The sequence below is a fragment of the Peromyscus leucopus genome, chromosome 7 (assembly GCF_004664715.2).
Source record: "Peromyscus leucopus breed LL Stock chromosome 7, UCI_PerLeu_2.1, whole genome shotgun sequence".
NCBI lineage: Eukaryota > Metazoa > Chordata > Mammalia > Rodentia > Cricetidae > Peromyscus > Peromyscus leucopus.
The window spans coordinates 61,582,139-61,608,750 of NC_051069.1; the positions used below are offsets into that span (position 1 = coordinate 61,582,139).

Genomic DNA, 26,612 nt, shown 5'->3' on the forward strand with positions numbered 1-26,612 from the left:
GAAGAAGAAAGAAAGAAAGAAAGAAAGAAAGAAAAAGAAAGAAAGAAAGAAAGAAAGAAAGAAAGAAAGAAAGAAAGAAAGAAAGAAAGAAAGAAAGAAAGAAAGAAAGAAAGAAAAAGAAACCGATTCCAAAAGCAGGGAAGCAGAGGCCTTTGCTTGGAATCCTAGCAGTCAGGAAGCTGTGGCACAAAGTTAGTTGGCGGTTGGAGGATATCCTTGGCTACAGGCAGCCTGTTTTTAAAACAAAACTTAAATGTTTTCTTTTGTAAGATACATTGCGTGTAAGACCTGGTCTCCAAGCTTCAATTTGTAATCGTTTGCACTTCCCTCAAGTGTTTTGTTCGGGTTTTTTTTCTGCTAACTCTGGTAAATGGCAAAACTGGAATCGATGTTAAAACGTGGACCCGAAAAAAATCAGTGCGGGTGCGTAGGATCGCTTTCGATGCAGCCTCCCCACGAGGCCACCGAGTCGCGCGGCCGAGGTCTGGGTGCCGGGACGCGCAGCTCCAGGGCGGCCGGTGCGCACGCAGCGAGCACAGCAGCCCGGGTCACGTGCGCCCGGGAGTCTGTAGGAATGTAGCGACGCGCAGGGAAAGTTTCCCCGGGGGCTGCAGGCCGCGGATTCGGTGCGGGCGGGCGCGCAGAGGAAGGAAGAGCGGCGAGGAGGCGGAGCCCGCGAGACGCGCGGGCGGGCGCTCTGCGCAACTTTTTAGTTTGGGCGTCTGGGGCCGAAGTTTCTGTCTCAGTCGGGACGCCGCCGCGGCCGGGGCGAAGAAAGGGAGGAAGGAAGGAGCTCGGGGAGGGCAGGGAAGGCTCGGCGGCCTCGGGCACGGAGTGCAGGGCGATGCGGGCGCGCGACGCAGCCCCCCGAGCCTGAGCGCAGCGCCCCAGCGTCGAGCGAGGCCGCAGCCATGGAGCCCGCGCAGCAGCCGCCGCCCCAGCCAGCCCCGCAAGGCCCCGCGCCGTCGTCGGCGCCCGGGCCTGCGGCGGGGACCCCCACGGCCCCGCCCGCGCCCCCGGCTGGCCATCAGGTCGTGCACGTCCGCGGAGACTCGGAGACCGACCTGGAGGCGCTCTTCAACGCCGTCATGAACCCCAAGACGGCCAACGTGCCTCAGACCGTGCCCATGCGGCTGCGCAAGCTGCCCGACTCCTTCTTCAAGCCACCCGAGCCCAAGTCCCACTCGCGACAGGTAGCGGGGGCCCCGGGCCGCGTGGGGTGCGGGGCTGGAGTTTGTTTTCCCGAAGTTGGCGGCCGCGGGGGGCTGCACAATGCGCGCGCCTCCGCTCCGTACCTTCGCTCCGGCGGGGGGGGGAGGGGGAGGGGAGGGGGGAGGGGAGAGGAAAGGGGGCCCGGCGTCTGGAGCGGGACCCCCGTCCGGGGCCACCGCGCCTCCCCTGCCCGCGCCACTGGAGCCTCCCGTGGAGCCGCGGTTACTGTCCCCTTGTTTTCCCGAGTTGGTGAGGGGTGGGGGTTGAACCGGTCCATTGAGTTTCTGGTTCCTTCTCTCGGTCCCCTCCCCCTCCCGCTCGCGAAGCCTGCTGCTCCGGCGGCCCAGGCGCGGCCCGAGTGCAGGGTTCGGGCTCCGGGAGCTTGCCGAGCTCCCTCGGGCCCCGCTCGCCCCCGCCGTGCCCTGGGACTCGCGCGGGCGGGATCTTTTCACACTCGGTGGGCTCACGTGTCGCTTTCCCAATCGTAACCTATTATTTACCGTTCGGCCCGCAAGCTTTGAAATGGGCCACATCTGTGCGTTGCGCAGGAACTAGGCTGCGCTCACGGCGCACAGCCTCTGCGCCGGCCTTTGATAGCGCGTTGCAGGTTGACTCATAGGCCGAGTCCTGCCGGGCTCAACTGTGATTAAAGGTAATGTTTGGGAAGCAATGACTAATTCCAGGCTCGCCATTGCTTTTTAACTGACTGCGGATGTGAACATGGCTGCTTATCCACATCCACGACGCCTGGTTATTTTCCCAACTGGATCCTACACAGAAGTGAAGCCGTTTCAGAGTATTAACATTCCGATAGGTCCTGGTAGATTTCTTTAGTGTCGCCCCCCCCTCCTCCATTTAATTACTTAATTTTTAAAGACCTTGCTTTAGGCTAAACTAGCAGAGGAACTTGGCCCAAAACTTAATTGGTTTTCCAAACACTGCCATCGTTAGCCCACTCGGGCTGTAACTTGAGTGGAAAGACTTGCCGCCCCCACTCCAGTCCTCCTAGGCAGGCCTGCTGCAGAAAGGGGTTTTGGAGTTCTGAAAAGCTCCATTAACCTCGCTACAAAAAGTCGAGTTAAGGAGGAAGGAAGGAAAGGTTATTTAGCCGCTAGCCTAAACATTTAATTTGTAACAACAGTAGACGTAGATACTATTCATGACTCCCTCCCCCACAAGTGGGTTTCTGAACTCACTGAGCTAAATGTATGTTGGCATGCAATCACAGACGGCCGCGGAAACTTTGAAGGAACACGCAGATTGAATGCTCCATTTTGTAACACTTAGAAGTCAGAAGGGAAAGTGTACTTGTAGTACCCAACTTCCACCCGGCCGTTTGTGGGGTACATTTGCCTTCTCACTAGCATTTGAAGAGAGCTGAGCATCACAAAATTTACTTTTTCTGTTTGCTAATCATTTCCTAACCCAAAATTTAATCTGATCTGAGACTAAGACGTGTCCCTGGCTTTGCTGTGGGGCTTTAAGTGACTGCTGGGTCCTTTCAGTTTCTTTATTCGCATGAATCTGGGAAATCAAACGTTTTTGATGAACCCTAATTCTAATAAAAGGATTAGATTATGAATAGTATGTATCTGAGTTGTAAATACTTGTCTACAGGTTCCCGCCTGAGAATTCTTATACCCCCTATGTGCTTCAGAAATGATGACCAAGTTCATTTCTGATAACTCATATAACACTAGTCTGGTTGAATCCAGATTCGAATCCTTGGGGTCTCTGCAGGTTTTCCTTTTTCCTAACCCCTGCTGTTATATGTGTGTGTGAATCCTTAAGTTATAATTGAATTGATTTCATCTTATTCTCTAGGCACAAAGAGGGTTGGTTGACTTCTTCTTTTCATTAGGTAGCTTTTAGCATTGGTGCATTTCTGAGCCTTTGAATTCATTAAAAGTTGTATAATTTATAATGATTGATTTATTGATCACACTTGTTCACAGTCAAAAAAGTGACAGATGGGGGCATTAGTTATTTAAAACAAAGTAAGAGAAAAGTGCATAGTAATCGCCTAGGTTTTGTTTTAGGACTTTGAAAAGCAACCATACTGCTTGGAAAATGTACTGATTTATTTTGGGGTGTGTGGGATAAACTATGTTTTCTACTACCAAATAACACCTCAGTTGTTTTGAAAATAGGTTTTAATGCCCAGTATTTGCTGTTTTCACAGGCCTAGGAGGTAGACATTCAGATGGGCTGCTCCTCAGTAAAATAACATTTATAGTGCATATTAAATTTATGTAATTTAAAAGTGGTCCATTTGGACACCTGTGGAATTAGGGTGGGTGCTGTTGTCTCTGGTTGCGTACATTTTCATTTTACCGTTTCCAATAGGCCAGCACCGATGCGGGCACTGCAGGAGCTCTGACCCCACAGCACGTGCGAGCTCACTCCTCTCCAGCATCCCTGCAGCTGGGAGCAGTTTCTCCTGGGACACTCACACCCACCGTGGTCCCTGGCCCAGCCGCTACCCCTGCAGCACAACATCTCCGACAGTCTTCCTTTGAGATTCCAGATGATGTACCGCTGCCAGCAGGCTGGGAGATGGCCAAGACATCTTCTGGTCAGAGATACTTCTTAAAGTAAGTAAAGATAATGCTGGGAGGTGGCAGTGAATGACATTATTTATTTACTTATTTTGCTGGTGCTAAAGATGGACTCGGTCTTATGAATGGTAAACAAGCACACTTTACCATTGAGCTGCACCCTAGCCTTCTATTTTTATATATATGAGTACCCTCTGTAGTGTTGGTCAGGTCTTAAAAGCCTTGTTTATTCTTGGTTTAGAGCTTTTCTGCAAACCTTTGTTTTGTGGCAAATATGGGGTAATCTCACTTTGAGTTTGTGCCATATTTGTTAATTAGCCTGGCACAAAATGGAATACCATGAACAAATTTAAATTTTAAATAACAAGACTGACATGTGTTATATTTTCTGTCCCCCCTCCCCGTGTGTGTGTGTGTGTGTGTGTGTGTGTGTGTGTGTGTGTGTGTGAGAGAGAGAGAGAGAGAGAGAGAGAGAGAGAGATTGTGTGTGTCTTGAGTATTGAACACAGGATCTGTCTTGTGTATTCTTTCCAAATAAACCATTGGTAGAGAAGGAGGTAGGACTTGGGGAAGAGGTGACTTTACACTACTCAAATTGAGAAACAGCAAACACTTAGGCTGCATTTTGAAGTCATTTATCAACTTTTTCCCTCAAAAATGTTTGGCCTCAGGTCACGCACACTTTCAAGCTGTGGTCTTCAGAAGCTGTGCCTGCTCTGAGAACTGGGGACAAGGCCAGCCACTGGGGACCCACCCCAGGCTTTTTGTCTTTAACAGAATGGCAAAATTATATTTATCTGAAAAGGACACAATAGAATTTTATCCCCTCTAATTTTGAAATTGGAAGTGAACTAATTTCCTAGGGCTTGTTTGAATTTAGAGTGTGCACACTGTCTGACTGGTTGTCACAGACTGCATGCAGATCGTTCTGCTATTTGGTTGATTGGTTGAGGTAATGAAGTGAAGAACAATGCTCATTTTGATTCAGTGGGAAGTGAAGGCAGCCTCATTTATTGGATCCGAGGCTGCCAGTAAGAACCTTGCTTTGTTTGTGAGCCCCTCCCGCCCTCCCCTGTCTGTATTTTAAGTTGATTGTCTTGGTTGGGTTGCTACTTTGTTTTGTGTTTTGAGACAGGGTTTCTCTGTGTAGCCCTGGCTGCCCTGGAACTCTATGTAAACTAGGCTGGTTTCGAACTCAGATCTGCCTGTCTCTGCCTCCCGAGTGCTGGGATTAAAGGTTTGGGTAGTAAGGACACAGTTTTGTGACAGGCCCTTCAGGAAGACAAAGGAAAAGATTTGATCTTGATTTTGGAAAGCCCTTCCCCCCTCCCCCACATCTTGTTTTTTGTTTTGTTGCTATTTTTCCCCCTGTAACTTTCTCTTTTTTAAAAAAAAAAATTCTGGTATCCTGGTACTCATTTCAAACAGTCAGGTTTCAAGAACAATAAAGGGACCGAGACACACAAGCCTGGCAAGCTCATCCTTTGGAGCCAGACCATTTGTTCTCTAAGCAGAGGGATGTCCCAAGTAAATGACTTGGAAAAGGGGCTGGCTGTGAGCGACTGTCCTGAAGGGAAGGAGGAGAAACAAACAGGTTGAAGACCTGGACTCCTGCTGTGTCCCATGGTGGAGGGGGATTTTAAACAGCTTCATAGCTGTGGCTGTGGCTGGGAGCAGAAGGGTAATGGCAACATTACGCTGTTTTTACTTTGTGTTTTCTTAAAATTGCTTGTTGGCGAGGTCACTGTCTGAGCTGAAATAAACCTCATTGTAGATTCTTGCTTTAAAATGTTTCCGACGGTTCTTCCCACGGTGAGTGAGTGCTGGGTCTGTGGATTTGAGGAGGTGCTCCACAAGCCCCATTCTCACTTGGCTGGCATCCTCCCCTCTTTTCAAGGGGGCTAGAAAGAAGGTAAACAAAACTAAGACTTGCCATAGGAGGCCTGGGGAGAGCTTTGCCCAGGACGTGAGAAGACAGTATTGTTTCTGTGGTTGCCAGTGGAAATCACAGCTGCTTCTCTGATGAATGAGGTGTTTGCGGTTCTGCAGAGCTTTTTCATATCTTGCTCTTAGAAGTAGAAGGTCACCCCCAGCGGTGACTTGAACCTCTCACAGCAGGTGAGCTGAGTCACTGGGTGTGGTGAAGAGCCTGTGGGGGGCTCTGAGAACTGGATGTAGGAGGTGGGTGCTGTTGTCTTAGGAAATGGCTGTTTCTGAAGAGGAAGTGCTTTATGAACAGTGTGCAGTTTGGAGAAGTGATGTCAAGGACAGCTTTCTCTCTGGTGTTGACTTCCCTCTGGTGTTAGGTACCGGGTAGTTGCCATAAAGAGCTGTTGCACACCAGATGAATGAAATTCATCTGCCCCGACTGAGTCAGAGATGATGGTAACTAAAGCTTTGGTGCCAAGTAGCTATTGTGTCCAATTTTATTTTTATCTTAGCTCTTTAGAATTTATTTCTCTTCACAATCAATACTTTCCTTTTGTCTGCAGCTTCTTCTGAGGTCCTGAAGATAGCTTACAGTATTAGTGTGAGCCCCAGGACCCACATGATGAAAGGAGAGAACTGACTCCTGAACAGTGTCCTCAGACATTACACACTCGGGGCCATGGTGTGTCCATGCTCACATTTGCATATGCACACACAGGTGCATAAATAAATAAGTAATGAAAACTTCAAAAGGATAATACCAGCTGTGGAGTGAAGATCTGAACTAGTTTCTGAATTTTTGCTCAGACCAGCCATAAAAAACTAAACCTTTCATTCCATTTTTTAGGTATTTACTGGGACAAAGTATATAATTTCTTGAGATTTATACATGGTAGGAAGGATTCTGACCCCAAATGGTCCACAATGGCGTCGTGTTGTTACTTGAGAAATCTGGGAGAATTGTTGACTTTGGGAACAGCTATGGTTGCCTTGTGACTATGGAGGAATGTGTGTTGAAGTCTCTTGGCCCATCCTCCAGTTTCAAGGCCATCTAATTACCATGGTTGGTGTCCTGGGTCAGCGAGATCTAGAAACGTGAACTTTCTATTGGCAAATGACATGAGTGGGTCTGCAGGGCCAAAGCACCTCTCTCCAGGCTCCAGAGAGTACGCAGTACCTAAAAAAGGCTTAGTCATTGGGGATGCCACATCTTTGTCACCAAACTTACCAATTGAAACCAATTTCACCACAGTACCTTGAGTTTTTATTTGAAAAGAATCAATTCTCTTTATAGCTCAGCACTTCTGCAGGCTTTCCTGCAGGAAATAGTTCCTCAAGTAGTTGGTCAACAACTTCCTATTTCTTTTATAAGCTTCTGAATAACTTCCTGAATTACCATTCTATAATATCTTTGGTTACAAGGAGTGCTTCCACTTCTCAGGTTTATTTTATTGAATCTGGTACCTTGTAACCTTTGCCAAGTACAAAGAACTTATTGTAAACTATGTACCATGTAGGCGTTACAATGTGATGTACCAAATGTATCTAGAGATTTAATACATTTGTAGGTATATGTTGTTTTAATAATGTTCTAACAGTTTTTAAAGGTTTTCTGTGAGGGTGTTTTCATTTGTTGTTTTTCTGAATAGCTCCAGCTCTAGTGTTTTAAGGTCTTAGGGCTGTGGTTTATTTAAAAGAGTATTTTAGATGATGGGAATGTAGTTCTGGTACAGCAAGCACAAGGCCCTGGGTTTGCTCTGTTAACTTCCTAGCCCACTTTCGGCAGGCTTGGGTAGGAGGCCCAGATAAGCCAGTGAGATGGCATGGTGGATAAAACCCCTGCTCAGCAAACTAATGACCTGGCTTCCATCCCCAGATCCCCATCTCCCCAAAGTTGTCTGATCTCCATGTGTACGTCATTTCTGGTCTCTCATGAATTTGAAAAAAAGGTAGCACCCAGTTGTGGTAGTGCACCTTTAATCCCAGTGGAAGCAGGTGAATGTCTGAGTTTGGGGCCCGCTGGTTTACATAACAAACTCCAGACCAAGCAGGCTGCATAGAGACCCTGTCTCAAAAAAGTCACCTCTGCTCCAGAGAGAGAGAAAGAAAGAGAAAAGATAGAAAAAAAGGCAAATTAAATAGCTTGTGGTTTTGAATGACTTTAAAAAGTATGTGAAAGTAGAGTATCTTGTTCCATCATTTCAAAAGGTTATTTTCTCAGATTTTTTTGGGAGTTACTCAGCGTTTAGTATAGCCATACCAGTACGGAATGTACCTACCTCATGAGTGTGCTTTATGAATAACAAATATAAGTACAGTAAGTACAGTAGTTTGATTCTATCTCTGTTACATGCTGTTTTTAGAAGAAGGCACTTCCTGGCCCCAACCCCACCCCCATTTTTTGTTTTGTTTTGTTGGGGGTGGGGTTGAGGCAGGGTTTCTCTGGAATTCCCTGTATAGACCAGGCTGGCCTTGAACTCAGAGTGGTGTGTTGTGTACCACCACTCCTGTGGTCAGGGCCCTGACTGACGCCACCTCGGAGTTGCACTGTTCTTGTGATTTGCCCCTCTGGAGGACTGCACACACTGCACCCTCTGTAGAGGAAGTGTTGACCTAGGAAGTTGCAGAGTGAAGCAACCCAAATGATTTCCCTTCAAAAGGGGGGGGCGTCTAAAGGAGTAGTTTGGCCACTGAGTACTGGTTAAGCTGCATTCACATGTGAAAACGTGGGCATTTCAAGCTGCCGCCACATTTTTCCCTGTCTGAGGGGAGGACCAGTCTTCACCTATTTGCCTAGCTGTTGGGACGAGCCTCCTCTGTGGGCAGGCATCCTGTGACCCCCCAACACACACTGACTCAGGAAGAGACACTCAAGGAACTTTGTTTAACCATGAGAGAAAAAGAATGGGAAGAGGGTGCGTGCTCATGACAGGGAGAAGACAAATCATTTACTCTGGGGGTGGGCATGCTATTCTGATGTGACCTGCTTAAATTAAAAAAATGATGTTTAAAATGCCGTGAAATATTAGTACAAGAAGCTATTACTCTTTAAACAGTAACATTCAAAAATACTCCACTTGATATTAACCATTTAGGAAAAACAAAAGGCTGAGCAGTGTCTCAGTTAGTTGACAATTTGTGGGGGTTGCTTTCAAGATACGGTCTAGCTCTGACTGTCCTAGAAGTCACCCTGTAGACCAGGCTAGCTGTGAACTCACAGAGATCCATCCCCCTGCCTCTGCCTCCCACGTACTGGGGGAGGGGGTGATTAAAGGTATAGGCCACCACCCTGGCATTAGTAGACACTTTAAAACACTGTAAAGCAGATAAACCCTGTCTGAAGCCTTGAAATTCAATCCCTTTAGTAATGTAGAGAAATACCTTTTTATTATGTAGTTAGAGAAAGAATATAAATTAGGTACTAACAGTTTTGTCCCACCCATGATCTTCTGCCTTAAGGCTTTGGGGTAGAGGTTAGCTCTTAACCCAGCCTGCTAGTCACCAGTATGATGGAATTTTTAGGCATAGGACAAATCAAATGAAGTAATTCATAAAGTCAATTATGATTCAAATTTAATTTGCTACTGTCCATGATCGAATTAGCGTTCCTTATAGCTTGGAAGTCTAGTAGTGATTCAGGAGCCTTACATAAGAGCCTCGGCTCTGCCTTTGGTCACAGTGGTGCAGCCCTTTCCTCAGAACTCCAGGCATGAAAGGACTTTGGTGACTTCATGAAGAATTACTCCCGGTTCTGCTTGTTTGAGTACCTCAGCCCAGGTTTCCTGGGAGCAGCTATGACCACCTTAGATACACTTCTGTTTATGTGGGCACTCACCTCTTCCGAAAGCAAGCCCAGAAGACTCTTCCTTTACCTTTCTGAATATTCTGAACTATGCTAGGTAGGTATTACTATCCTCATCTGGCTGTTAGCAGAAGCCTTAATTTTTAACATACCAAATGATAAGCTATTCTCTGAGAAGTGTTTCAGATTAGCAGGACAGTGCAAACGGAAGTAGCCATTAAAATGCTAGGTCTCGTCCACCAAGTCAGGTGCCTCATCCATCATTTTGTGCTTCTCTGCGTCCTGGGGTAACGTGAGTCTGCACACTGTTGAGTTCTGCTGGGTCCTGACTTGGTAAGTGAAGGGGGCATTTGGTTAATTCTACCCCCTTGTAATGGCTTAAATTGAGGATTTTCTCTTCTTGTTTTTAAGATCTATGTTTGTGTGATCAAGTATATTTAAAAAGAGGTGCTGTTTGTTTGAGGCAAGGTCTTGTGATTACCCCAGGCTAGCCTGGTATTCTTCCTCCTTCACGTAGCCCAGGATGACCTTGAATTCCTGTCAGTTCTCTTGTCGCTTTGATTACCAATGGGTGTCACCAAGCGCAGTTGAGAAACACACATAAGAATGCCTACTACTGACTCGACTTAGGAGGACTCAGAGTCAAGTTCCCCAGAGTCCTGCAGTGATTGTAATATGGAGCTGCCTCTGAAGAAGATGGCCAACCCAGCCATCAAAGATGGGCTTTTTTGTAAAGAAAAAAAATGGCCTTGTTTTGCCTTTATGACACTGCCCTCACTTTCTCCTTTGTGGAACTGATCTGATGTGTGTATACATTAAATGTGTGTGTGCGTGTGTGTGTGCGCACAGTGCATGTATGTTTTTGCCATTGTGTGTATGTGAGGGAGGTCACAGCATGTGGGAGTTGGTTCTCTTCCTTTACCTAGTTGGGCAGGCTTTGTGGCAAATCCAAAGTATATGTTTTAGTTATAGGGTGACACTTGCTTGTTGGATAGGGTCAAACGACAAGGAAAAGTGTGAGGGCACACCTGGATCCGCCGAAGAGAGTGGTTTCCAGATACTCCTTTCCCATAGTTTATTTGTAAACGTAGTTTGGAATTGAATTGGAAGGGAGTTACATGTCAATTTAGAAAGGTCCTCTGTCCTTTTGTAAAGTCAACAAAAAAGCAGTGGCCTTCCTGTGGCTCACATTCTCTCCAGGCAGACACTGCTGACCCTTTCAAGCATTTCCCCAGTATAAACCCAGGGTTGATTGGGTGGTGGCTGCCTGTGTGTGTGGGGCGCGCATGGGTTGGAGGTGAGCGCGTGGGTTGGAGGTGAGCGCGTGGGTTGGAGGTGAGCGCGTGGGTTGGAGGTGAGCGTGCAGTGTGTTTTTCAAGGCCAGCTCTGTGTCTCTGGAGCCCCAGGACTCCTGTCCTCTTGTCAGTACTAGAATTGCAGGTGCTGACCCCATGGCTGGCTTTGCATGTGAGCTTTGGGTGGCCACCTCCTAAAACTGTTCATAGAATATGCTACGCTGCTGTAGCTTTCCTCACCCCTTTCCCTGAATTGTCCCAGGGTAATTAATTACTAAATCTTTATTTCTTTGGGTTTTTACATTGTTAGGACTATTTGGGTTTTTCCAATAGCTGATTTTTCTAAACAGTTTGAACATTTTCTTTTAGAATTATTAATCCCCTCCCCCATTTGTATTTCCGTTGCTGCTTTGCCCTCCTTGCACACTTGCCAAGAGTTCTTTGTGTTCCCACTTTGGGCCACTTAGACTTCTGGCTTTAGAGTCACACCAGGCACAGCCATTGGAGGACTACACAGATTCACAGGCAGGGACCGAGATTCTCTTACCTCTTAGTCAGCAGTTTGGGTTGCAAGAATTCAAAGTTAGGTTTCCTTGGAATTTTGAGGGCGGTATTCTATTTTACTCCAGTTTTCAGTTTTACTGAGAAGTCAGGCCTACTCTACTTCATCCCTTGGGAACTCTAGTATTTTGTTGTCTTTAGGGTTCTGAAATTTCATAGAGTCCAAGTGTGTACTCCTTAAAGCTCCTGGTGTAGAACAAGTGTGTGGGAGAGGCCCTTCCTGGTTTTGCAACACGGCCCTCCTGACCTTCCATCTGGAAAATGCTTCCTAGTTCTTAGTGGACTCCTCCTGTGTCCCTACTAGTTCAGGGTCTTTGGTTTTCTTTCTTTTTTTAATTATTTATTTTTATTTTGTGTGCTTTGGTGTTTGGCCTGCATGTGTGTCTGTATGAGGTGCTTGGATCCCGGAAACTGGAGTTGCAGACATTGTGAGCTGCCATGTGGGTACTAGGAGTTGAACCAGGGTTCTGGCTATTCTGAAAGAGCAGCCAGTGCTCTTAACCACTGAGCTATCTCTTCAGCCTGATCTTTGATTTTCTATCAACCCAAACCTCTTTGACTTTGGTTTTAATGTTTTAAGTTGATTTTTGTCCCTCTAAAAGACAGAAAGCGTTTTTGTTACCAGGCCTGTCCCAAATCCCAGCACTCGGGTGGGAGTTGAGGCAGGAAGATTGCCGTGAGTTTGAGGTCGGCCTGAACTGCATACTGAGTTCCCAGCTAGCCTGGACTGGAAGCGAACCCTCCAAAAATACCCGAGAGAGAAAGGTAGATCATTCTTGATTTCAGTGTCCTCTTTCTGAGTTCATAGATGCCTGCCTTCACCTCTCAGCCATCTTGTCTGCCTTCTTAAATTTTCCTTTGCTTGCTTATCTTCACAACAACAAAACCCCGAAGCTGGGCACGGCCTTGAATGTTGGTGTATTGTTATTTCTGCTCATAGCCTGTTTCTCTAGATGGAAGTTTCAGCCTTCTCTTTGGTGGACTTCAGTAGTGGCTGGTGTGAACACTGGCCACCAGTGTTCTAGAACTGATCAATGGCTTCATCCATGTTCTTGGCTGTACTCAGTGACTGAACACATCATATCTAGATCTATTTGTGTGGAACATATATACACATCACAACTTTTGCTCTGACCAGGTAAGGTTTTTTTATTTATTATCTTTACTAAGTTACGTTTATTTCGTGTCTGTGTGTTTAGGCCAAATGACAACCTGCAGGACATGGTTCCCTCCATCTGTCATCTTGGCTCAGGATGGGCTCAGGGTGTCTGTCAGACTTGGCAGCTTCTGAGAGCTGCGATCAAAGGCATGCCTCCTGCTTACTAAGACAGGGTCCTGCCTGAGCTCAGTGTGCAGTCCAGTCTAGCCTTGAACTCTGGACAGTCTTCCTGTCTCGCCTTCAAGCGCTGGGATTATTAGCCTGTCACACCATGCTTGTTTAACCTCTGCTGTGTAAGAGCTGTGAGACACACAGGTGCCTGCCCTACCTGTTCGTTTGCCTATGAATCACAAGATAGTGCTTGGTACACAGTGGGTGCTCTAAAGAATGAGTGAAGAATGGATTTCTAGTTGGCTTCTCCTGTGTGAGCGGGCACAGACCCCAGAGGCCCTCCTTGGTTTTCCTTCTTTGTGTTCACATCTGTTTTTCCATCAGTGTGGATGGTAGTAGAGACCCTGCTGCATGTTTACTTCTTCCTGCTTCTGGTCTTATCCATTTGTGCTGCTTTCTCCGGTGGACGCTCTCTTGAGTGCACATCTATGTGTGTGGGCGTGTGTGGAGACCAGTGTCACTCCTCAGGTGCTGCCCACCCTTTTGTTCTGAGTAGGCTCGGCTGGCTGGCCGGTGAACCTGAGGGCTCACCTGTGTAAGCCTCTCTCCCTTTTAGGTGCTGACTTTTTTTCCTGTTTGGGTTCTAGGGATCAAACTTGGATCCTCATGCTTGAAAAAGCACTTTTACCAACTGAGTCCTTCCCCCCACATACCCAAAGTGCTTTTTAATGGCTAACTCAGCGAAGTAGCTTATGCTTGGTCTTAATGGACCATTGTTAATTTTTCAACTGGCACCCTGTTTTAATCACTGGTCATGGAGGCGTTTTCAGAGAGCACCTTAGAAGGTCAGGGCTCTCAAGTTAATTTTGGTGGTTTTTTTTGTTTTTTTTTTTCGAGGCAGGGTTTCTCTGCGCCTTTCCTGGAACTCTCTTTGGAGACCAGGCTGGCCTCAAACTCACAGAGATCTGCCTGCCTCTGCCTCCCAAGTGCTGGGATTAAAGGTGTGCACCACCACCGCCTGGCTCAAGTCAATTTTGTTCTGGTCAACTTTATCCCATCTCCATTTTGTTCTGGGGGAGTCTGGGAAATTTGCCAGGAAAAGAAAAGAGCCCGGTGTGGTAGCCACACAGGAGGCAGAGGCATGCTGATCTCTTTACCTGGAGACTGGCCTGGTCTACATAGCAAGTTCTAGAACAGCCAGTGCTGTGTGGTGTGAGGACTTGCTTTACAGAAAAGCACAATGCCGTAGTGACTAGAGCCCCAGACTAGCAATTGGAGAGAAATACCACCCAGAGCCATGGCTGTTGGCAGAAAACAGCTGGAGAGAAGGACAGCTATGAGAAGTGTGGTGAATGTGAATGCAGGACGGGGTGTGGCAGCAGTGAGCATCCAAGTAGACATTCCTGGAACACTGCATGGAACTGATCATCAGTGACAGGGTCACCTCCACGCTCTTATGTTTTTTTCTTTGATGTCTTTTTATGGTTTTTTGTTTGTTTTGTTTTTAAGATGAAAGAAAATCCCCACAAAACTGGTGAAGAGTTGTCCAAATGCAGATGTTTGTTTTCTTCTGCACATGTTCAGACTGATATCATTTCAGTTTCTTAAATCCTGCAGCTTGGATGTGCTCCAGGGGATGAAACTGGGTGGCTTGAACCACCTGATCCAGCTGGAGTGGGACATGGGCATTCCTGTTGAACTAGTTACCAAATCTCTTATGGGTGAAAAAAAATAGCCACTGTGATCGAGGACAAAGACTGCCCTAGGTTACTTACCCGGGTGTGCTTCACTTTTGACTTGTGGGCCAGCAAAGCCAGCTTGGCTGGTAAAGGTGCTTGCCTGCCGAACACGGTGGAGGGAGAGAACTGATTCTCACAAGTTGTCCTCTGACCTCCACAGGTACTTGTCACACAGGCACAATCCACAAGATTAATTAAAACGTTTTTTAAAAGACACTGTGTGCCTGGGCTTGGGGTGGGGTGGCTCTGCTAGAAGAGCGCCGGGTCCCATGCGCAGCCTTGTGTAGCTCTGCGTGCAGGTGCACACGGCCAGAGCACAGCTGTCCGTTGGGTAACCCTCACTTCACACCGCCACACAGTGGCTTTTGGTCAAAGAAAATCCACTGGGGTGGCATTTCTGAGTTTCTCATTTTGTTTTTTTCAAGACTGGGTTTATCTCAGGCTGGTCTCGAGCACACTGGGTAGCCTGGTCTGGCACAGCAGCCCCCCACTTCTGCCTCAAGTAGTAGGGATGACAGGTTCTCTCCTGAGTCACTAGATGCTTTTCTCTGTACTCTTGTGCTCGTGGTCTTCCTGCCACAGGCCATTCAAAGTGTTTGCTGGGTTCCAGTTGCTGCACCTGGGGGAACAGGCCCTCCGTCATAGGTTGACACCTCAGCTGTTTCTCACTGTGGGCTTACTTAGTTGCATGCTCTCCAAAGAGGTATCCTTTTGCTTCTGTAGCAGAGGGTGCCTCCTAGGTTTGCTGGTTAATTTGGAGTCTATTGGTCAATGATCATCCTGGTGTAATTATTGTCCTTTTCTCCAGAGTTGTTAGTTTGGTGCTCACACATTTTCTGGAAGCACCATGGAGCATGCAGTTTCAGTTCTCATCCCTGAGACAATACCTGCAGGGAGGAGGATTTGTTCAGCTCATAGTGTCACGTGGGGAGGGTGTGGCTGCTTCCTGGCAGTGGGAGCTTGGGTCTCAGCCAACTAGTTAAGCAGAGAGCTTGGGCCAGAGCCCACCAACCCTAACTCTCTCCCAGATAAGGTCCCATGCCCAAATGGTCCACAACCTCCCCAAACTTTAGCTGATAGCTGGGCAGCAAGAATTCAAATATATGAACCTGTGGGGACAGTTCACAGTCAAACATTAGCACTGGGATATTTACTTTGTGTGTTTTTTCTCAGACTGGTCTTCACCTCTCCATGTAGCTGAGGACAGCTTTGAACTCCTGGTTATTATCTTTCTGCCTCCATCTTCCAGGTGTGAGGATTCCAGGCAAGCATCACCAAGCCTGGCTTTTAAAAAAATTTTTCTTGTCATTTTTCTCATCCTTATTCTGTGTCCCTGGCTGGCTGTGAACTCCCTGTGTAGCCTGAGGGTGACCTTGAACTTCTGATTTTCCTGCTCCTACCTCCTGAGTGTTGGGATCACCCAGGGCTGGGGTTGTGTTGGGCCAGCGTTCCACTAACTGAGCTGCACCCCGGCCCTTTGTTAAGTTTTGAGGCCGAGCTTCGTTGTGCAGCCCAGACTGCTTTGGAACTCAGGAGCCTCCCATCCTCTCCGTGTCCCTGCACCCAGAGGCAGTTGGTCTCTGAAATAGCAGCTGGAGAGGATGATCTCGCTGTGTAGCCTTGGCTGGCCTGAGCCCTGCTCATCTTGGACATCATTTTTATCAGTTAAGCCAGTAGTTCACTAAACCAGCACAAATTCAGACTCAAAAACAAGTTTGCTTTTCCTTTTTTAATTTTTATGCGTATGAGTGTATAGCCTGCATGCATATATATGCAACACGTGCTCTGTGTCCACCTAAATCAGAAGGCCTCAGAACCCTTGAAACTGGTGGTTGTAAGCTACTTTATGGGTGATGGGAGTGGGAACCCCAGTCCTTTGTAAGAGCAGCAAGTGCCCTTAACCTCTGAGCAATTGTTCCAATCCCTTTCCTTTCATTTATTTTGAGTCAGTATGACAGGGTAGCCCTGGCTGGCCTGGAATTGGGAACATTGGAGCAATCCTCCACCTCTTCCTACTCTTTAAGTATTGGGGTGTCAGTCCTCTCGTGTGTCCCCCCCCCCAGTTCTGTCTGGAATTAATTACAAACCTGCATCACCATGCCTGGGTGTCACCATGCTAGAGTTCTAATTGCATCTTTGATCAGTTTTATGAGACTTGTGAATATCAGCTTAGCTCTTTTTGTTGCTGTATGAGTTCAGTGACTCTCTCCCTCTTTTCCTTTCCTCCATCCCAAGATTGCACATGGGAACTCCTGCATTCTAGGCAGTTACTTACTGTACAGCCAAACAGTATATCCTTAGCCCTATTTGCATTTTTTATTTTGAGACATGGTTTTAAGTTCCCCAAGGTGGCTTTGAACTTGGTCTCAGTCACCCAGGTGACTGGGATTATAAGCATGGACCACCAGGCCTGGCTAAGTTCAGTTATTTCTACAGCAGTATGGTTCTGTTGTATGACTAGACTAAAGGCTTAAATGTTGCCCTGTTGAGAAGATGAAGTTGTTAAGTAATAATGTTGCAGACAGTATTCATGTGCCAAGGCAGGATTATATGTATGTTCATAGGAATCTAGTGCCTGTACTCACAATGGAATTGCTGTGGAACAGACACTGTGTGCATTTTTTTGTGCTTGTTTATGAATCTTTCTGTATCTCTAGGATGTGGAGCTGTTCTGAATTCAGGAAACTTCCTTATTAGATCTTATTTTTAAAAATGGATGTGTTAACCCGTATGAGTACATGTGCGTGATGCTCATCCAGGAGCATGTAGAGGCCAGGAGAGGAGGTGAGTCCCCTGGAGCTGGAGTTAATAGGCCACTTGGTGTGGGTGCTGGGAACTGGACCCAGTACTGCAAGAGCAGTCAATGCTTTCAGCTGCTGGAGCCCATCTCCCCATCGCCAGCTCCTGAGGTCGTTAGTCCTCTCAGTGTGCCTGTCTCTTTGCCCTCTCTCCCTCTGCCTGTGTCCATCAGAGGGTAGTCATGACAGTGTTCTTCCATCTAGCTTTTGTTTGATGTGGTGCTCTCATCAGTCTGGAACTTCTCTAGTCGTCTAGCCTGCCAGCAAGCTCCCTGGGACCCTCCTGTCTGCTGCCTCCTGTCTCACCACCACACACAGCTGTTCATGTGAGTTCTGAGGGCCCAGACGGATCTCATCTGCTGCAAGGCAAGCACTTCGATGCCTTGACCATCTTCTGAGCTTGGATTTCCTTTTATGCATGTTGTGAGTGAGGATCCCAGTTATTATTGCCCTCATTTGAAGATAAGATTTTCCTGAAACTGTGCCAGGCAGTGGTGGCTCACGCCTTTAAATCCCAGCACTGAGGACAGAGGCAGACAGATCTCTGTGAGTTCCAGGACAGCCAGGGCTACAGAGAGACCCTGTCTCAAACAACAAAAAGTCTTTCCTGGAACTATATGTGCCGTGCTCAGCTCTCCTCCGTCTTCTGTAGGCACCAGCATCTGGCTGGCATCAGTCCGATTGTTCTCTTCCTGTTTCTGCGCCTGAAGCACTATGTAGTTTCTGAGTCATTAACTTCCTGGTGCTGGAGAGTCTACTTACTCATCCTGCATACTACTGGCTTCAATTTGTGGCCTTTGAGTTTGAGAATTGATCCTTCAAATTCTGCTAAGGACTTGATCTTTCAGCTTTCACCCCAGTGTCTGGCTCTGGGTTTTTTATTAATAAGACCATTTAGCAATTCATGTTATACCTTTAAAACTATGAGCCAGAAGATTTAGTTCTGTATTTATTTTTGATTCTTCTACTTGCTTTGTAGGCCAGGCTGGCCTGGAACTCACAGAGATCCGCCTGCCTTGCTTCCCAAGTACTGGGATTAAAGGCTTGTACCACCACACCGGGCAGATTTGTTTTTATGATGATCCTATGTTCTAGAGCAAATCTAAGCCGGCGTGGCCTGAATTTGCACCTGATAGCTATACCCAATGCTTTAGACTCTGCTTACAGTTAAAGAAACAAAGCTCTAGTTAAATGACCTTGTACTTTCTTCCTAACTGTCTTTTGGCTGCTTGAGTTTTTGTTCATATGTTGGGTTTTTTTTTTTGTTGTTGTTGTTGTTTTTGTTTTTGTTTGTTTGTTTTTGTTTTTTCGAGACAGGGTTTCCCTGTGTAGCTTTGCGCCTTTCCTGGAACTTACTTTGTAGACAAGGCTGGCCTCGAACTCTCAGAGATCCGCCTGCCTCTGCCTCCCAAGTGCTGGGATTAAAGGCGTGCGCCACCACCGCCCAGCTCATATGTTGGTTTTAAATTAAATCTCTTGTTTTATTTTATTAATAAAGACTTGGGAGCCAGATGCTGGGGTGAAAACCCGCTAGCTCAGAGAAGCAGAGAAAGCATCCAGCTGCTTCCTTCTCTGCCGTTAATATGAGAGAGAGCTTCTCTTAAGCTGTCTCAAACAAAAAATTCCTCCAACTACATCACTTCCTCTTTCCACCCAGCTCTATCATTTCCTGTTTGTCTGTACAGACCTCCAGACCTCTGAGGTTAACTACTGCTGGGAATAAAGGCGTGTGATATCAAGCCTGGCTCTGTTCCCAGTGTGGCCTTGAACTCACAGAGATCCGGATGAATCTCTGCCTCCTGAATGCTAGGATTAAAAGTGTGTGCTACCACTGCCTGACCTCTATGTTTAATATCGTGGCTGGCTTTTCCCTCTGATTCCCATGCAAGCTTTATTTGTTAGAGCACAAATAAAATATCACCACATTAAGGGAATAATTACTAAGGGAAGAACAAGTATTTTTGTGTTTAAGAAACTGATATATATGAATGAATGGCTGTTTGTTAATTTTAATTCATAAGAAGCCTATAAATGAAGTTTATTGTGTTTTTCCTAAAAGTGGAATGCCAATCCCCACCTAACCACTACCGTGGTGAACTGACCACAGACAGGTGCCAGCTATATATATATTCCTTGTGGGAATAGCATCAATCCCTTAAGAAAAGAGAGAACTGAGTCAAGGAAAATGTTCAAGAGTGAGAATATCTGCTCCATAAAAGGCAGATCAACAATCCAAAACAGGAGTCTTCAATGTGTCTCTAGCACATAGTATGACATCTAGCCTGTGATGGATGTTTAATGATGTGATAAGCAGGTTGATCCTCTATCCTAACCCCAGAGCACTAGTTTCCTTTGTAAAATTAGGATCAAGACATACAACACTGAACTTTGCCAACTCTAAAAATGCTGGGAAAGTCGATGCAAGCTTCCCAGCAGTTCCCAGATTTCTATATACATATCAAACCAAGGGTTTATTTTCTGATGATGTCGAGTTTACAGTGTTTTTGTTAAAATATATAGAACTCTTTTCTGAGATGGGTTCTCACTTACAGACCTGGGTGACCTGTAACACTATGTAGAACAACAGCCTGTTCTCAGATTCACAGAGAGCCAACTCTCTCTGCCTCTGTTCTGGGATATTAGTTGAAGATGTGTTACATTGGTTTATGCTGTGGAATATTTAATGATGCAAAGATGTATTGCGTTCTTTTGTGTTGCATTTGCTTAACTTTGTAAAACTGGGTTACTTTGCCTGTCTAACACACCTGACTGATCTAATAAAGAGCTGAACGGCCAGTAGCAAGGCAAGCGACAAAAATTGGCAGGCCTGGCATACAGAGAGAATAAATAGGTGGAGAAACCTAGGAAAGAGAGCGAGGAGCAAGAAAAGAGGAGGAGAGGAGGACACCAGGGGCCAGCCACACAGCTAGCCATGGAGTAAGAAGGAAAAAGAAAGTAAGAAGTAAAAGTAAAAAAAGAAAAGTAAAAAGCTCAGAGGCAAAACGTAGTTAAAGAGAAACAGGATAATTTTTAAAAGCTGGCTAGAAACAAGCCAAGCTAAGGCCTGGCATTCATAAGTAAGAATAAGTCTCTGTGTATTTAGGAGCTGGATGGCAAAGTTTAAAAAATAAAGAAAAAAAAAACCAAAAAAAACCAACTATAAGCTCCTTAGTGCTGGGATTCAAGGCATGTACAACCATGCCTGGCTAAAAAAGTGTACTTTTAAATGCATAAATGTATCTATCCTAAAGCAGAGAACTCAGTCATGGCGATAGGAGGGATTTTTGTTGTAATCGTTTCTCTTACTGTGATGTAACTGGCATTAGTGGAGGAAAACCGTGAACTGAGGAGACAGCCAGCCTTTTTCTGGAGTGTAGTTCTGATGAGAATGCAAGTCTTCCAAGAAACACTTGTCCTACACACAGATAGGAAAATGCTGCTTTGTGGTCAGGGTGGAGGAAGTTGTCCGGAGGTAGGAGGGGCCTACTCCTGTTGTTTAAAAAATAAAATTTAAAAAAAAATGTTACTGTGTTAATCTAATAACACTAATTAGAAGATGTGTCCCATCTAGTAAGAAAATAATCCCACATCAACCACTTGTTCATCACACTATTGAAAAAAAAAAAAAGAAAAGAAATAGCCGGGCGGTGGTGGCGCATGCCTTTAATCTCGGGAGGCAGAGGCAGGTGGATCTCTGTGAGTTCGAGGCCAGCCTGGTCTACAGAGTGAGATCCAGGACAGGCACCAAAACTGCACAGAGAAACCTTGTCTCAAAAAAAAAGGGGGGGAGAGAAAGAAAGAAAGCTTGAGAGTTAAACTTGTGGCTGTTTCTTTCTATCTGTGTCTATCCTCTCTGGCCTGAGGGGCTGTCACAGCCCTGAAGAGCTGTCCATCTGTCCACATGGCATAGTCACACTGTCAGCTTTTCAAATGTGTTCTCTGCCATCATTTTGATTGTCAAATACAGCTTAGAACTGTTGAACCCATTACAGGCTGTAATGATTGGATGCCACATTGACTCAAATGTATGACACACTCGTGGTTAATGAGAAGTTCTGTAGTTGTATGCCGAGCCCTGCAGACCTGTGAATGCTGCATGTGGTGTCCCTGCTTTGGAGGATCAGCCCGGGGTTTGTGGTTCCTGCAGGAGTGTTGTGCACCTCTCTGGGTCTGTGTCCACCTGGAAAGTGGGAGCTATTGGAGTCAATTGCCATATAACAACTTTTTATAGAGTGGGGTAGAGCTCTTCAGTGTCTCCTTATAGTTCTCATTCACATTCTGTCTTGAGTGACCATAAATACTTACCAAACGAAACCAAGACACCTAGCATGTCCTTTAAAGTAACTGCTGGTTCAGGGCTCCCTAGTAATTCTCCGATAGGTGCATTCACTTGTCAAGTGGTAGTGGAGTGAGTGGAAAATACTTTGAGTTTAGCAAGTCCTCGTTGTCTGTTCTTTTCTGTTGTCATAGGTAGAGGCTCATTTGGCAGTTTTAGAAGCCCCAGCTGAGTATGGACAGCTCTTCACCTCATCTCCTGCCCTAGGCTGCAGCTGCTCCTGCTAGATAAACATTACCTTTATTATTTTACACAGATCTATGATTGTGCATGAGCGTACCGTGCAGTCTCCAAGGGGCCGTATAAATGTTCTTTATTACTCAGTTTTAAAGGCTGACTGAGTTACAAAGGGAAGCTGCATAGGTATCCTGCTTTGTCATCTCAGTTGAACACAGGGACTGGCCCCCACCTGACTCAGACCGGTTAGAACGTGATGAGGGCTCATTCGGGCTTGTGTTGCTTCACTCTGATGTCATTGCCAAAAGAAAGAAACTGAGTCATGGGCATTTCATTTGGTTCTTTTCTGAGAAAGGGTCTCTCTGTGGACCAGGCTGGCCTTGAACTCCTAAAGAGCCATCTGCCTCTGTCTCCTGAATGCTAGGAGTAAAGGCGTGTGCCATGTTGTCCAGCAACAGACATTTATTACAGCTTCCTATGTGTGTGTTTGTGTGGGGATTTGAAGCTGGAGTTGAGGCGATGTGAACTGCCTGACATGAGTCCTCTGTGGAAGCAGTGCACTCTTAACCCCCAGCCAGCCAGCCCATCTACCTTCGTGTCTCTCCCTGAACCCGGAACTGGCTCATTGATGCCCCGGCTAGCCAGGGAGCTCTGGGGATAGCATGTCTGCAACCCCAGCACTGGAGTTACATGTTAGACACATCTGACCTTTTTAACAGAGGTGCTGCGGTTCTGAACTCGGCTTCTCGAGCTTTTGATGCAGGCACTTAACTGAGTTCTCTCCCCACTTCTGTCACCCCCACCCCCTTAGGTTTTGCCGTGATGGAGATCCAACCCAGGATTGTACTTGCTAAAGCAAGCAAACCCTCTGTCCCCGGGCCACATCCCGGCTTGTTCAACTCCCTTGATGGAGCTGTCCTGTTGGAATGTCCTGCCTCTGGGGCTGATAGCAGAAGCAATGGCTTCTTTGGCCTTTCCTGAGTCAGATAAGTAGGCTTGCTCCTAAAGCCTTGTTAGGACATTTGAACAAGTGTGGTGCTGAGGTGTTTGTAGAGGGGCATCTGCTGTTGGTGAGTATGGTAACCAGGTCACTCCTGGCTGCAGACTTCCAAACAAGAGGCACAACCAGTACTGTTTATTTAACCCATTGTAAATGAAAAGAAATTCCATCGTGTTTTGAACACAGCAGTTTAGCTGCACATAATGGAAATCCTACAAGTCTTTTTCAGTTTGTGTATAGGGCTAGCTCAAGTTTTGTCATGGTCTTGATGTGGAATGTCTTCCATGTTAGTAAAGGAATCCGTAATTTTAAGTAGAGAAAAAGTTCTGCTTAAAGAAACTTGCCATCTGACTTTTGTGTGTGATTGTTAAAAGAGGAGCCTTAAATGATTTCACTCTGGTGTTGCTTCAGTCAAGTACAGAATATCCTTCTACTTTGAGGAACACAGCCTAGCCTTCTGGATGACAGACAGCTTGTGCATCGCAGCATTGTTTGTCTATTTCTGTAAAGGTTGCTAATCGCCTGGTGCCTCCCTGTCTGAGTTGTGTGCTTGTGGGCTGTCTACATGAAATCACTTGATAGGCTCTCTCATTTCTGCAAAAATGCTGCCTGTATTTTTAGTTCACCACTCTGGCTTATAGTGAAATTATTTAATAGAAATATTTAGAGACCAGAAGCTTACTTTGAATAGGGCTGGTATTAACCGAACCCTTTTTAGAATAGGTCTGTGTTTAAAAACATGTGTCAGTATAGTTAAGAAATATAATTCATTTATCCTACCTTTGGCCAAGACACATATACAACCTCCCTCTTTAACTGTTTCTAAGCATGGGCTTTTGTTTAAAAGGAAGATTAGTGTGCCTAACTTTTTTTTCCTTTTCTTTCTTCCTTTCTTTCTTTCTTCCTTCCTTCCTTTCTTTCTTTCTTTCTTTTCTTTTTTTTCTTCCTTTCTTCTTCTTTTCTTTCTTTCTTCCTTCCTTCCTTTCTTTCTTTTTTTCTTTTCTTTTTCTTTTTCTTTTTGTTGTTGTTGTTGGCAGGATTTTACTCTGTAACCCAGGCTAGTTTCAAACTCAAATGATTCTCCTGCCTCAGTCTCCTGAAAGCTGTGACTTTAGGCATGAAACACCGTGCCCAACTTATCCAGTTTATTCCTGCGTTATGCCTTAGATTTGAAGTCCTACAGGCTATGTGGTAGTGATCGGGCTGTTAGAGCCTCTTGAACTATTCTTTAGAAGACTTGGGAACTGGAGTTCATATCTGAAATGTGAGACTGTGACCTCTGGTGCAGAGGCCAGCAGTGTTGCCGACTGAGCCAACCCCCGCTGCTTCCTAAGAATAGCTGTTTGCTGCAGTGGTTAGGGCTCAGTGCGTTCTCCAGCAGTGGGCTTCTGGTACACGTGGTGCTCTTGCTGTGTTCTGAATGGACGAGGGAGAGGAGGCTCCAGGGGGTTCTCTAACTCATTAGAGATGCCACTGATGCCTATGACTTAACTCTGTCCCTCACCCACATGAGTTCTTTGTTTGTTTGGTTTTTTTAAGACAAGGTTACTCGCTCTGTAGACCAGGCTGGCCTCCAAGTCACAGAGATCCATCTGCCTCTGCCTCCCAAGTGCTGGGATTAAAGGTGTGTGCCACCACCGCCCGGCCCCACATGAGTTTTTAAAGCAGAAAGAAGCATCATTTGTAGGTGAAACCGTACATAATGAATATATTATAAAACACATAATAAACATCATCTCACTCTCATGCTCAGAAACTTGAGCCTTAAAAACCACAGTCTGAGAAGGAAATTGAAGCTTAAGGGATTGATGGGTGAGGCACCTAACTTAGTTACCTACAAGGCACTAAATAAACAATACTTTTACTCTGAGAATTTCAGGGGTTGGGGATTTAGCTCAGTGGTAGAGCACTTGCAAGGCCCTGGGTTCGGTCCTTAGCTCTGGAGAGAGAGAGGAAAGGGGGGGAGAGGGGGAGGGGGAGGGAGAGGGAGGGAGAGAGAGAGAGAGAGAGAGAGAGAGAGAGAGAAAGAGAGAAAGAGAGAAAGAGAGAAAGAGAGAAAGAGAGAATGAGAATTTCATGTATTTCGACTCTGTCATCCCCATCTCCTCCCAGACTAAGAAATTTGTAAGTTCTTCAGGACAGGGGTCTTGCTATGTTGTAGTCTAGGCTAGTCTGGAAGTTAACTGTGCAGGCCAGAGTGGTCTTAAACTTATGACATGCCCTGTAATGCCAGCACCTGAGAGGTGTGGAGGCCAGAGGTGTGCACATCTTACCTGGCAGTTCACATTGGTGGCTGCTGTTTGTTCTTACAGCATTTCTTCAGCTCTAGTATGTATAACTTTGATATTTTACCTCTGAAATTAGGGTATTTCTTAGTTGTGATTTGCTTAGGTAACCTTGCTGGGCATGAAGGGCCTGTCTCAAATACCAAGAAGACACAAAGAGAATAGAAAGGCATACCTAATACATACCTCGTCGGGTGAGGGCTTCGCTGTTCTTGCTCTCTGGCTGATGGAACTCCAGAAAGCAGTTGGCTATTGTGATAGTGAACCTTGATGTACAGGGTTTAGAGTCAACAATCTGGAACCTAGATGCCTGCTGGAGCCATAGTATATACTAAAAATAGAGTTTATACTTAATTAGCGTAAGCTCTTGATTTTTGCTGAACTTCTCATTTAGTCTCAATCACAGTGATTCAGCGGTGAAATAGAACACCCCGCCAGGCACGTGCCATGCTTGTACACAGATCCCAGCCATTCTGATGCTCTAAAGAGAGCACAGGTAACTTTCTTTGTAAGGTGTGATAAGTGGTCTTTCAACGGTCTCCTCGAGTATTGAAATGATTAAACTTCACTTGCCGTGGTCAGTGTAGATTTCTACAGGAAGTGAGCAAGAAGTCCAGGTTCACCTCCCACTCTTAGATCTTTGCTTCTCAAGAATAACTTCCAAACAGGAGGTCCTGCCTGATGTTAAAGTTAGGATTTTAAAGAAAGTGGTTTTTTTCCTATTTATTTATTTATTTATTTATTTATTATACGTTGTATATACCATTTTTTAATTTTTCTATTCGTTTATGATATCATTGAATGTCCTTAAAAATGACCATCTGTCTGTTGGTTCTTTATGTAACTTAATACTAAAGAACTCTCACGCCAAATTTCAATCTTGCCAAGCTTGGTGGTTCATGCCTGTAATCTTGACATTTAGGAGGTTGAGGCAGGAGGATTGCCATGAGATTGAGATCATCTTGGGACTACGGAGTAAAAAAATCTTTTAAAAGAGGAACACCCCCCCCACTATCATCTTATACATATATTTATAAATATTTACTATAAATCATTTTGTCTCACTAACTTCCTGGTTATTCTTAATTATTTTAGAGCAATTAACATGATTTACTCTGACTTGAAACTTGAGAATTTTGAATGGCTTTTTGTTTTTGTTTGTTCATTTATTTTGAGATAGCATTTCTGTATGTAGCCCTTAGCTGTCCTGGAACTCAGTCTGTAGACCAGGCTAGCCTCCAGTTCAAAGCTGCAACTGAGATTAAAGGCATGTGCCCCCACTCCCCAGTGACTTTTGAAAGCCTTTAGTCTTTTAAATGGTGGGCAGTGTGCTGACCTTGTGAAAGTCGGGGCTCTGGGTTGACTTGAAGAGGTTAGACTTAACTCTGCCTGCAAGACTGTCTTGATTTGCCTATAAGCATCTGCCATGAGGCTTTTGAAGAGCCAGGAAGTAATGATTTCAAAGCTAAGGTGAGTGCTTCTGTTACAGCCCTCTATGCAGGAGACAAAAATCTGCAAAGTCAGATCCTGTGTCAAAAATCCAAAACCAAGGAAAACAAAACACTCAATGACAGATTAAAAATCCTATGAATGTTAATAATACCTAGTATTTATTTTAAGTTTGGGGGTAGTCATATAACATTGGAGTCA

General features: G+C 45.6%; 1 protein-coding gene across 8 annotated transcripts in view; it reads left to right on the top strand.

Moving 5' to 3' along the window:
• The first annotated feature begins 634 nt into the window (after window positions 1–634).
• Yap1 (Yes1 associated transcriptional regulator) overlaps window positions 635–26,612 on the top strand; it is an 84,138-nt gene continuing 58,160 nt past the window's right edge. For 2 of the 8 annotated variants that reach the window (XM_028890949.2, XM_028890944.2), the window contains exons 1-2: window positions 638–1,193; window positions 3,559–3,806. In XM_028890949.2, the coding sequence (XP_028746782.1) occupies window positions 912–1,193; window positions 3,559–3,806 (530 nt within the window). In that variant the 5' untranslated portion in view covers window positions 638–911. Of the gene's footprint in view, window positions 1,194–3,558; window positions 3,807–26,612 lie in introns of all 8 variants that reach the window. The other 6 variants (XM_028890943.2, XM_028890947.2, XM_028890945.2 and 3 more) reach the window with 6 other exon arrangements.